The sequence below is a fragment of the Tachypleus tridentatus genome, unplaced genomic scaffold (genome assembly GCF_004210375.1).
Source record: "Tachypleus tridentatus isolate NWPU-2018 unplaced genomic scaffold, ASM421037v1 Hic_cluster_1, whole genome shotgun sequence".
Lineage (NCBI taxonomy): Eukaryota > Metazoa > Arthropoda > Merostomata > Xiphosura > Limulidae > Tachypleus > Tachypleus tridentatus.
In genome coordinates this window covers 13366332-13380008 of record NW_027467777.1, presented here as the reverse complement: position 1 = coordinate 13380008, position 13677 = coordinate 13366332, and the positions used below count along the sequence as shown (strand labels likewise).

The 13677-nt window shown below is 30.8% G+C and overlaps 1 protein-coding gene across 1 annotated transcript in view; it reads right to left on the bottom strand.

The window, feature by feature from the left end:
- The window catches only part of LOC143242031 (nicastrin-like), a 29316-nt gene extending 20841 nt beyond the window's left edge, over window positions 1–8475 (bottom strand). Inside the window, exons 1-5 of the mRNA XM_076485370.1 lie at window positions 8361–8475; window positions 6753–6907; window positions 3927–4071; window positions 2562–2668; window positions 354–503 (exon numbers count right to left, since the gene is read on the bottom strand). Coding sequence (XP_076341485.1) covers window positions 354–503; window positions 2562–2668; window positions 3927–4071; window positions 6753–6907; window positions 8361–8475 — 672 coding nt within the window. The remainder of the gene's footprint in view (window positions 1–353; window positions 504–2561; window positions 2669–3926; window positions 4072–6752; window positions 6908–8360) is intronic.
- Between the last annotated feature and the right edge of the window lie 5202 nt (window positions 8476–13677).

Here is a 13677-nt window from a genome sequence, read left to right as displayed (position 1 = left end):
ATAGTGAAATTAAATTTATAAAAAGAAAAATAAACAATACAATCACTGTGTAAATAGAAATTAGACTTAAATAAAAAAGTGAGAGACATGCAAGCATTAAATTTCTCCACAGACATCACGTTCTAACAAAAGTTAAGGTTGTCTTTAGGATATAAAACAAAATGTAATGAGCTTACAAACAAATGGAAAAGTTCAGAAGTGTAAATTTTGTATTTTAGTACAATGTGCACTTTAGTTTTTGAGAATAGTTATTTTCATGAGATTCTTTCATTTTAGGCAATAAGTATGAGAAAAAAAATTCATCTAAAACAGAGATTGAATTAAAAATACCCCATTAAAATGATGAATAACACATTTTTGGTCAAATTCTTTTCATTCAGTTTTTCTGTTATTTCTTTTCGGAGTGATGCAAGAGCATTTGCAGTTGCCATGAGAGTAACCAATCCGCTAACTGCCGAATCGGCTCCAGGGGCAGCATTGTCAAAAAGAGAAAATGTATCGATCTATGAAGAAAAGAAGATACTTAGAAAAAAAAACCTTTTAATAATCATATCAATAATTTCTTATATTACCATACTAACTGTTCTTTATTTACACTGCAGATACTTTCAAAATAAAGGGTAATAGAAATTCTGTGACACGTACCTTGAATCCAATACCATCTACAAAGTTAACCTTATGCAATCTCCACAACTACTAATAAAGTCCAGCTTTACATGTAACAACAGAAAAAGTTTAAATACCATTACATTATTACATTGAGAAAATCATAAACTATTTATGTCTATGAAGAGTCAGTGAAGTGATGCAAACAGTAATTTATCAGAAAGTAATAAAATGGAGTTCCTAAGACAAAAACAATTTCTAATTTCAGAATATCCAGCAATTCTGAACTCTTATACTTCCTGTAGATATTTTAATCCCTTAAAATGTTTTATATTAAATTATATCTGTTTGAAGTTACAGAAAGTTTCTCCTTTGCCAATTTTTTTGGTTAAGATTACTCAGTTTTATTGTATACTGTTGGCAGTGGTGAAACATTCTGATGACTTGTGTCCTTACTGATGGAATATTACTGTTAAGTGTTTCATGTCAAATCAGTACAAGTAAAATGGTTTATTATTCATTAAAATAAAAATCACATTTTTTCACACAAAACTGATTTTCATTAGGAATACTGTTAACAGTCTGACAAAGACAATGCTGACACTGCAATGAAAGGTCAGGATAAAGGTCAATAAATCTTTTAGTTTTTTGACAAGTCTTTTGTCAATTACAGCCAGAAGTGATTATTAGATAAAATGGCAAAATAAAGTATCAGAAGAAACTTTATGCTTAATTACAAACAAAGATACACAATAATGTTTTTGAAGGCCAAAACTATATACAATTTACTATAATCGCACATGTATTGTAGAAAAAAATGGCCCCTACATACTAAGATGAGAGAAATCTTGATTTCTCTGTAAAACATCTGGGAAAAGTGAACTAGCAGGCTTTTGTGGCCAATACTGATTCAACCTTCCTCCATAAAAAACATTCTTAACAAGTTTAAAATTTTGCTTGTTGAATTTTGCAAAAAGCTAGGTTAGGCCTACTTGTGCTTGCAATTCCTAATTTTGAAGTGATGGACCAGAGGAAGGCAGCTAATTAATGCCATCCACCATTAACTGTTGATTAATATTAATACCACCCACCATTAACTGTTGAACTACTTTTATTTGTTTGTAATTAAGAAAAAAGCAACACAATGGATCAAAACCTGTTTCCTAGTGGTGTGAGTCTGCAGACATACCACTGTGCTACTGGGGTATAGGCTACTTTTGTCAGACTAAATAGTGTATTTTGTTGTCACTCTTATAGGATTCCCACAATACCTTTGTTTTCTGCAGTGGTAGTTCACAAACTATGGAGCTTCGTATCCATAATCTGACACACTAACCACTTTGAAATACCTGGTCTTTCTCCACATGGCACATTGACAGAAAATTTAAAGAAAATCTTATCTGATAGCTTTGACCCCACATCAACAGACATATGTTTTATGTAATGTAATTGCATTTATCATGCATCTGTTGCATTTTCTTCATGTTTCATAATGTTGAAAAGAAGGCAAATTTTAAACTGATAATGGCTGATATAATACCATCATGCTAAACTTTTGTATATTATTTAAATCACACAACAATGTAACTTGTGACACTATATCTTACTCATACAAAATATTCTGAGATAACAAGTCTAAACCTAATAGTGTTAGTTAAACAAAAGAACCTGTATATAAAAATGACTTCCAAAGCTGTAAAACAAGAAGATATACACATGTAGCACAGTTTCATGATAGCATAAAAACTCTGGTTCTATGTTATCCTTAGATCAACTGTGATTTAAATTTTAATAATATAGTTAAGTTTTCATGGCATCACGATCACATACAATACCAGTCATGCAAAATTTTGTTCGGTCTCTCATTAGATCCAAAAGAATTTATCGAAAGTAATAATCAAATATTTAATTTTTGCATTCATACATTGAAAATTTTAACTCCAAATTTTACTTACCCTTGCACCAACCACAATCACTGATCTTTCTGTTAAAGGACTGGATTTATTAGAAGGAAAGAGGGTTGTAACCACATTCCTACCACTGAGTGGATCACAGTAGTTGACTAGATTAATGAAAATTATAATTCTTTTTATCAGCTTCCAACATCAAAATTATTTTATAAACTCTTTCCATATTATTAGAAAAAATTATTTCTGTACAAATATTCAAAGTAACAAACATAATTCAACTTCTAAAACAGATAAAATACTAGCCAAAAGAAAGGAAATGAAATCTATTGCTCAATTTAATTCTACACGATGATATAATTTTGTTAAAAATATTAGAAGCATTAAGTAAGCAGAATGTCTTATTAACACAAAATGCATTTGTTTATTATAGAATAAAATGTTACTGTTCTTTATTTTGTGGAATTTGATATCTCAGATAAACAGCTAATATGAAAATTCCATACCCCTAACAGTAATACATGTATGATAATAATTAATCTTGACAAAGTAATGATACATTTTTGTTTTGAAAACACTATAAGAATTTTTCTTTTATATGTAAACAATGTTTGAAGTGAGTATCAGAATGCCATGCTATAGTCCACCATCTTGGCACATACTTAGATCTCTGCCAGAATGCCATGCTATTGTACACCATCCTGGCACATACTCAGATCTTTGTCTTCCATGCTGCCAATTCATAATAATTTTTTGACAGTTATTAACCACAAAGCTACACAATAGGCCATCTGTGTTATACCTACCTTCCATACCAAAATCTGGATTTTAGCATTATGAGCATTTAGACACCCCACTGAGTAAATGCACAAAAGGGAGCATTTCGTTATTGTTAAATATTCAGAATGCAATTTTTTAGCTCACTTTGTTGTATACAAGTTCAAATTCTTCACATACTGTTGACGTGTTTTAAAAATACATTTAAACATTGTCTTCCACTACTCACTCAGACAGTCAATTTCTCACTCTCTTATTCCACATATGCTGACTTCTCTCCCTTCTACACTAACAATGTTGCATTTACATTTGACAATTTTTCGCAGACACCAACCAGAAGCTAACAACACACACAGTTGCACTGTTGTTAATTACAACTTTACCACCATTACTACAGTAACACTTTTCAAATATTTAATAAAGTTTAATACCAAAACTCAGAATTTAAACTAGCCAACATTTATCCATCTAATATAGTTATTTTCCATGAATTCATTATCTTTTCTTTAACTGTTCTGAGCACTGAAAACATTTACACTTTTTTTTCAGCAGACATATACAGGCAGGTTTTAATGCAATACAATGTTACTTTTTTAAACACATATCATTACAAAACACATTAAATTAAAGAATTACTTGGGTTCAGATTTGCAGCAAGATTACTTCTTCTCATACAAGTTTCTGTGTCTTTTGCAGCCAACATAACACTTTTCATCTCTGCTGCACAAAGAGGCCATTTCTGGTCAGAACCTTTGCTGGGATCATTAAACTTATGGTAACACTATAATAAAAATTAATTATATCATATTAAACACATTATATCCTCATATCATCAATGCACAAGTTGCATTATGGTACACTCATTTAAAACTTCAATTTTACTCTATAAAACAATCATTTTTCAAGCCTTTGTACTTATATAACAAATAGCCACAAAAAAAGTTAAAGTGCATCAGATGTTATTAACACAACATATTTGACTATTAACTTCCAGGAATTATACAAACAGTATAAATCTCACTGCTAAATCTCTGTTAGATATTCCTGTTTGTGGATAACTTGTATACTTTTCAAATCAAACTTATTCAACCTAATAATAAATCAACCAAATGAACTTATAAGTTCTTGTTTCTTCAATTAATGTACTCTTATTGTCTGACTAAAAGTTAAAAGACAAAAGTATGAAGTATCCATATCTGATTAATCTTAGCAATATCTAGCCACATTGTTTACTAACACATAAAAGTGTATTTTGTAATGAATTTTTATTACTTTGACTACCTGTAAGCATTGATTACATCAATTAGTAAGATATAAAATAATCAATTGAAATTATGATTAATTCAATCACTGTCATAAAATAATTACCTACTGCTTCAAAGTATTACCATTTTATTATTCTGACTACCAAATTATTGAAATTATAATTAAATTAATTGATGTCATGAAAGCAATAAACTAATCATAAACAGGATTTGATCACAGAAATTGAAATCTTTGTTCAGCACAAACCTACTTCATGGGCTATCTGTGCTCTGCAAACAGTAAGTATCAAAACCCAATATGTAGCAGCAAAAGGTGTTTCCTTGTTTACTCAGTACATATGAAATTAATCTAAGGTTTTCAAATTTTATGATAATCTCATTAGCATAACTGATTTGTTAAATGTAATCAATTAATGAGCCCAAACGTTAATCAACTTTGAAATTCTCCTAATTGCCCAGCTTTAATCATTTGTTTAAAATATTCTTAGTTCTTTTAAGGACTTAAAAATTATAATTTATCGTGTGAACAAGATGGGATAATAAACTATGTTATCTAATAAAATATAATTCCATAATACATGAGATCAAACTTAAAATGTTGTTCTTAAACAAAGTAAAATAATATTGTAATTACACAAGCTTCATAATTAATGATTAAAATAAGAAGATTCACTCTCTTTACAGTAAAACTTTTAAAATTTAAAATGTTTAAAACTTTGTTTTTGTACTTGTTCAATGTCTGTAACAATGCCAGAGCTTACTCTGATATGTCACTATAAGCCAAACCTTCCTTAAACACTTCATATTAAATGTCATATATATTCTTTAAGATGTTTTTTCAATTATGTTTATTCTTAATGAATTTTGTTAAAAAATTAGCAAATTTTAGAACTGTTTACCATTTATGGATCCATAAATTAATGGTACTTTTTTTACTGATTGTATGCCTTCCCAAAATTCGATATTACCAAGTAGGATCAAGTAATGAATGAATACAAAGGTAAAAATACTGTGAAGGTTCATGCCTACTCAACACAGCTTTACCTAAACATGATTACTTATAAAACCATTTGTTTTTAAAGACTCAAGTTTTTATTTTCATTAAAAATTTATATGCGTGAAAAGTTTTATGAAGAAACAATTTTTTTTGTTTTTATAGAATTTGGCACAAAGCTACTCGAGGACTATCTGCACTAGGTGTCCCTAATTTAGCAGTGTGAGACTAGAAGAAAGGCAGCTAGTCATTACCACCCACAGTCAACACTTGGTTTACTCTTTTACCAACGAATAGTGGGATTGACCATCACATTATAATGCCCCCCACAGCTGAAAGGGCAAGCACGTTTGGTGCGACAGGGATTCGAACCTGTAATCATCAGATTACGAGTCGAACCCCTGACCATGCTGGGACCAAATATTTTATAAATAATTAAACATTGACTATAAATAGCAAAAAGGGCTGGCCATATATTAAACTAACAGTAGAACTGAGTAATTAACAGATAATTAATGGCTGCTAGTTGTAAAAACTGAGGCTTACATGATGTTAAGATTATGATACAGTTTCACAACTAACTTTTGTGGTGCCTGCCTGGAATGGTCTGAAATATTTTATCCTGGATATTATTTGTAAAACAAATACAATTTTTATGTGGCTTAGCCATATTTATTAGCTTCTTGTCACTATTTTATGCCTTTAGAACTCAGGCTAGTGTAAGTATTGTATATATGTTTTGTTTGTTTTAATCTGATACTAAACTAGATTCTTTCACCTTAATCTGACTTCACTCAGTGTAAGAAATACCCAAAACATTAGGTCACACAAATACTAGAAAACAATCAAAGTGATCCAAGATGTCTCTAAATTTCAGGAATAAGGAATAATTATGATTTTACGTTTTATGTAATGCAAAACAAATAATTTTAAATCACATCAGCAACTCTGAAGTTCTCACACTTCATATTACAACATCAAGAAAATATTATCACAAATACCTATATAACTTCTACATAGTATTAAATATAAAAAATTCTACAGTAAATTATATCCATAAAAGAAAATTTCTATAATTATGAACATTTATTTGAAATTTAATTCATGAATTATTTAAAAATGATTACTGAATTTGTCATATATTCAAGTGAAATTTAAAAACAGTGTTAAAAAACCAGTAAACTTAAAAACAAAGTTACAAACCCTATCTCTTATCTTATTAATACTCGTTTCTTCTGTAACGAAAAATATTGGCATTCCCCAGTCTACAAACATCATCCCTAAAGCAGGATTATCTGGATTCCACCTATTCTTCTGGCAATCCCCGTAGGAGTCATTTGTTCTACTGACATACAAACCTGAACAAAGTTTATTAGTATGAATATAAACAATACTAATTTACTACATGTACACATACTTTTGTGAATAAGCTGATATGGACAATGTTTCAAACTATTAAACACAATTTACGAGACAGAATTTCACACATCTATGCACTATTTATAAGGATTTCAAAAGATAAAAGAATCATTTCATTAAAGTAATAATATTTACCATATTTTTTATTATTAATTGATAATAATAGAAATTATCACATGGAACCATGGCATATTGTCATAAACAATCAAGTGTAATTACAAGTTACACAGGAATAGAAAAGATTAGTATGTAACCAACTACACTAGATGCCATCAACCATGTGGAATCTGTTGTTGCTGTTTTTTTGTTTTTCCTATATATACAATTAATACTCTACACCTTGATAAAGTATAGTACAAATAGCAAAGCAAACAATAACTTGTCAACTTTTACTGTAAATGGAGATTCAAAACGAACCTTGCTTCAATATTCAATCTTTTAGTTTTAGAGGCAATGAGTTATCAGAAACACTGGACTATCAGCACTAAGCAAACCACACTATATGGAAAGCACCTTAAATACCAGTACTAAACAAACCACACTAATCAGAAAGCACCTTAAATACCAGTACTAAACAAACCACACTAATCAGAAAGCATCCTAAATACCAGTACTAAACAAACCACACTAATCAGAAAGCATCCTAAATACCAGTACTAAACAAACCACACTAATCAGAAAGCATCCTAAATACCAGTACTAAACAAACCACACTAATCAGAAAGCATCTTAAATACCAGTACTAAACAAACCACACTAATCAGAAAGCATCTTAAATACCAGTACTAAACAAACCACACTAATCAGAAAGCATCTTAAATACCAGTACTAAACAATCCACACTAATCAGAAAGCATACTAAATACCAGTACTAAACAAACCACACTAATCAGAAAGCATCCTAGGTATCAGTACTAAATAATACACACAAAATTAAGGCTTTTCATGAAACAATAAATATGTTTTATGTACATACACATTATACACTAAAATTATGAATATATTGTTCTCATTCAATCATTTTTTACATACACAGTGTTTAACTTCAGTGGATACCAACACTGCATAAACAGTGATGTAAGTAGAAAAGATATTTCATCTATCTATATAATATTTAGCTGCTTCATAATGTTTGCAAGCGATGAGAACATGTCCACTTCATCTGGCCGAGTACCTTAATGTTTTTGAAAAGTAAAGAAATAAATCTACATGTAAACATAACAAATGACAAAGTAGCTCAAATAAGTCCCATTACTAGTATCGCTTCAAACACAAGCTCCAAAACTCTGTATTGATTAGTATCAGCAGAATTTCACCTGACATATTTTCCAAAAATAACTTTTTTTGTTGATTCAAGATGTAAAGGCCTTCTGCATGTCTGCTGATACTTACCAAACTTTTGATTGGGGCAACTTTGGTCTGGAGAAAAGCCTTGTTCTGGTCTGTCTTCACTTTCCTTCAATACTATAACACCTGTTACACGATCCGAATTCTTCAATAGTGTCATATTTCCCCTATAAAATGTAAGACATAACTGCATATAAATATGGGATTAGTACAAGTAATATTCCAGTTTCACGTACAGCATACGTTTGCTATAATATATGATGTTACTAAATGTTCAATCATAGGCATTGCACAGTGTTACTGTGTTAATACAAAATTTGCATTACTGTTAGAGATAACTTAGTTTTTATTATAGTTTTCTAGTGCATGTTCAGTATGAGCTAGGGATTAATTTATTGCTAAGATTAACCCCACTGTTAAGTCATCTGGTGCTTAGTTACAGACAAACAAGTCTCTACATGGGATAAGCAGCCAACACAGCTTAGATGTTTAAGCTGAATCAGATTGTGTCATACATGTTACAATGACACAGGAACAGTTAGGAATCCTGCCAAAGCCACAGTCACGTCCTACACACTTAAATAACAGACATGTTGGTGAAGACAAACCATAGTCCTTAGTGGCTATTTCTATCACTCTGGGTGTAACCTTTGAACAAACAACTTCACAAGTCATATTAACACCATGATAACCAGAGGTACGACAAGAATGAGCTATATGAATGAGCAATTTAAAAAATCACATTAACACACAACAAAAACTACCACAGATATCAATACACTTATGGCTGTACTTGGGAACAGAACAAAAGAAAGTCACCTGCTTATGTTCTACCAAGTACTATCAGCTACATATCGAAATAATACCAAAAAGGATACAGAAAAGCTCTGTAACAGTTGTAAGAGGATGTAACTCAGACACCATCATTAAATCCCTCACAGACCTCAGCAACATCACAGAACATCAACTACACTTAACAGCACCATTCTTCACAGTGAAAAGACCATGCATTCCATCAGTGAGCTACTGCCCTTTTCAATTGGGATATTTTATATCCACAACTCCACCAGATGCCAACCAACCTGGTGAATTGTTTAAAAGGTACCTTAGTTGTCAGTTATAGGTGGGCAGGTGCTACACTACTACCATTGCTATAATTGTCACCAACAGATCTACAATGCAGAATAAACACCTGGCACCACTGGGATTCATCGAAACCAGTCTTAGAAAGATAACACAGCAAAACATTCAAGCATTAGAGGGATGGAGCCTAAAGCTATAAAACAAGCTCTTCTCTGAATTGCCAAAAGCAACAAACTGCAAATGTACAATGCCAACACCATAATATTCGTGACTGACTCAAAGCCAGTATTGTGTAAAATTCAGAGTGGCTGGTCTACAAATTGATTGCAGGAAAACAAAGCAGCTACATAACAAGACTATAATGCAAATGTACTGTACTGTGCAAAAGTGTTAGGACAAGAGAATATTTTGTCATTATTTCCACTTTTTGAGGCTGATTCTTCGTACTATTACAGAATGTAAATTTCAACACTATGGTAATGCTTTACTGATCCCTGTTGCAGCTACATGAGCCAGGGTGAGAATACCTACTTTTAGAATTCCCATATACCATAGGAATTGATCAAGGCCATGTCATAAGGATTCTTCTTGAATGAACATACTAAGCAAATTTAGGGTCTGAAATAACCATCATGGTACCACATGCAAAAAGAAACTAGCAAGAAGTTAGCACATAGTACTTGTATATGCCAAATGAAATCAATTTAATAGCACTTCACAAATAAACTTTGATAAAAGTAGTGTTTAACACTATACATTAAGTTTTGTTGTCATGTTGCAGCTCAAAAACGTGTAGAGAATTACCAGAAGAGCAGAGCTCACATAATAGCTTTACATGATGCTGGTTGACTCTGCAACAAATTGCAGCAGACATTTAAATTTTCAAATAAGAAAGAGAGGCAGAACACCTAAACTTCGTGAAACTGATGATAAGTATCTTCATTTATGCAGCCTTCAGGACAAAAAGACTGCCACTAACCTCAAGCATGAGATAAACAACCATGTATACCATATGACAGAAAAGTGTTCAAATCTACAGTATCAAGAAAGCTCAACAAGAATGGAATAACTGGTCATGAAGCAGTTAAAAAAAAACTTTACTTAAACCTCAAAAAATTGTCAAGAGACTAAAATTTGCTAAAAGGTACAAAAGAAGACTTTTGATGATTGGAAAAAAGTGTTATGGATAGACAAGCCAAAATTTCAGATAGTTTATTCAAAGTATAGGTTGCACACCTGGCAGAAAAAAGGTGAAAGATACTTACTTTGATGCATAACACCTACCATGAAACATGGAGAAGGCAGTGTGATAGTTTGAGAGGTTTTCTGCTGAGGCAACAGGAGATAGTTACAAGACAGATGGAATGATTGACCAGCACAAGTACCATCACATACTGATCCATCATGGTATACCCAACAGTTTGCATATTATTTGTGAAGTATTCTATTGCCAAGAAGATAATGACCTCAAACTTTCATTAAACCTACACAGAAAATACTGAGATTTGATAGATCAAAAGTTTCACAAATCAAACGTTACTTCCAAAGTAACTTTATAGGTGTGTACTAGATAGATTTGGAGTAAAATCCCAAAGGACACTTTGATTAATTACATTGTAACAATGCCTGAAATACCATCTGCAGTTATTAAATCAAAATGGTAGACACACAAGATATTTACTGTTTGCTGAACTCAAGCACTTCCATTGAGTTTCTGTTGTGGTAAGTAATAAAATTTTGATGTTTCACCTGCAATTTACTTTCCACTGTCCTTTCAAAGTAACTTGAAATCTAATTTTTGACTATGTCCTAATACTTTTATACAGTGCTATATGTGCCAAACCATGCAGGGCTAAAGTCAGATAAGGAAGCTGAGAAGCTTGCAAGTTACTCTTATATAAAAATTAGCACTCTACTGACAAAATATCAATCTAATGAGGTGAACTCAGCAACCAAGGAAACTTTTCATTAATATTCATAGGAAATAAGACTGCTGAAAAACTGAGTACCATACACTGTAGCTAACAAAACCAAGACAAGAGGAATGAGCAAGACAGTACAAAATAAAAAAGCCACTGATAATATTACATTCCCTTCTACCTCTTGGACGATCATATGATGAGTAAGCTGCTGTTGCCACAACCTTTAAGATAGTAAATAAATACTCAACCTTATAACATTATAAACACACACATATATTGTTTTTGTACCAAAGTAAAGAGAAATTTAATGTTTTAATTCAAAATAACTAAATTTTCAGAATTTAAATCACACTAAAATGGTTGTTAGTGTTCAGCCTATAATTTTTTTTTCTCTTAAAAGAATCACCAAATCAAAAGCATATTTCATGTTAAGAATTCTCAATATAAATAAATTACAAGAATAATGAATTGTGTTGAGAGAAATTATAACCCAGTCTGTTTTACTAAACAGCCTGTTTTTAATAGCTTAAACCTTAATTTCAAAGTAATCTAAATGCATTCTACCAGCGTGTGGTATTTTGAGATAAACTTGATTTCTGAACAAGTATTAATGTATGTATTAATACATACACAGTTGATTTGTATATTATGTAAACTTGATTTGAGTTTAATCTTGTGTGAAATATAATAAGACTGGTAAACGTTGTAAAAAATGAACACAAACTTTACTTAAACATGCCAAAATAAAAAAGTATAGCATACACACTTGTACAGACAGAATGAAAGTTGATAACTTACAACTTTCACTGTCAGGATTGATCTTCACAGAACTAAAACAGATGATCTCAAAATGAGGTACTTAATAAAAGATCTCCAACCACAAGTGAACTAAGAAAGCACCTTGAATTCAACAGTTAAACTACTCAATCAACAGTATCACCTTGCAGCCCTTGTTCTTTCTCAAAATTTACTGACTGTAACATAGAGACATTACCCTAGCCATCAGTGGATATTACAGTCAGTTACCCTATCAACAAATATATGTTATGTTACTGTAATATTCTCTAAGGCAGAACAGATACTATCTATCAGAGAACAAAAAAAAAGGGCATTTTCAATGGTTTTCTAGACCATATGTTTGTTATAACTGCACAGAAACTAGATAATCCAAGTTTTTAAAAATTGTTATATAACTAAAGGAATATTAAAATAACATTCCTAAAAGAAATGAAAAGCCATCAGTGGATATTACAGTCAGTTACCCTATCAACAAATACATGTTATGTTACTGTAATATTCTCTAAGGCAGAACAGATACTATCTATCAGAGAACAAAAAAAAAGGGCATTTTCAATGGTTTTCTAGACCATATGTTTGTTATAACTGCACAGAAACTAGATAATCCAAGTTTTTAAATTGTTATATAACTAAAGGAATATTAAAATAACATTCTAAAAGAAATGAAAAGCCATCAGTGGATATTACAGTCAGTTACCCTATCAACAAATATATGTTATGTTACTGTAATATTCTCTAAGGCAGAACAGATACTATCTATCAGAGAACAAAAAAAAAGGCATTTTCAATGGTTTTCTAGACCATATGTTTGTTATAACTGCACAGAAACTAGATAATCCAAGTTTTTAAAAATTGTTATATAACTAAAGGAATATTAAAATAACATTCCTAAAAGAAATGAAAATTTCACTGATTTCAAGACTTCCTATCCTTCTATTGTCTTCCAAGTAAACAAACAGTATCTATATAATGCCACAAATAGAAATATGTGCAGGATGACAATTCATGGCCAAGGCTGTTACACAAAACATCATAAGTACGAAAAAAAGAGGAGAAAACATAAGTCCTAAATATCTCTGTATCATTTTGATTAATTAGGAAAAAATAAAAGTAATAATGTACTATTAATTATCCAACCAATTATTTTATAAAGTTCACATATTTCAATGACTTGTTTCTTTAATTTTTCACCATAAATTCATTTTCTTTATGACTTGTACCCTCTCAGCTACTTACAAAACCCAAAACAGAACAACTAAGCAACAATGAGCTAACAAAAAAAACTGGTACATAGGTTTTATTTTATAATACATAAATTAATACAATTTTAATATTATTATTAAGAAGCCTTTGAAATGATTTATTATATAGTTTTAGTTATTGTTTAAAAATAATAACATTACAAGACTTGTACAAGTTTCTAAAATATTATAAACACTCAGCTGAATTTACTATCAATGATTAAAGCTATATTCACATACAAATTACATTGTACATCACAATACTTTGCCAATTACTTCACAATCACTGAATATTTCAGAGTACTTGTCATTAACTTA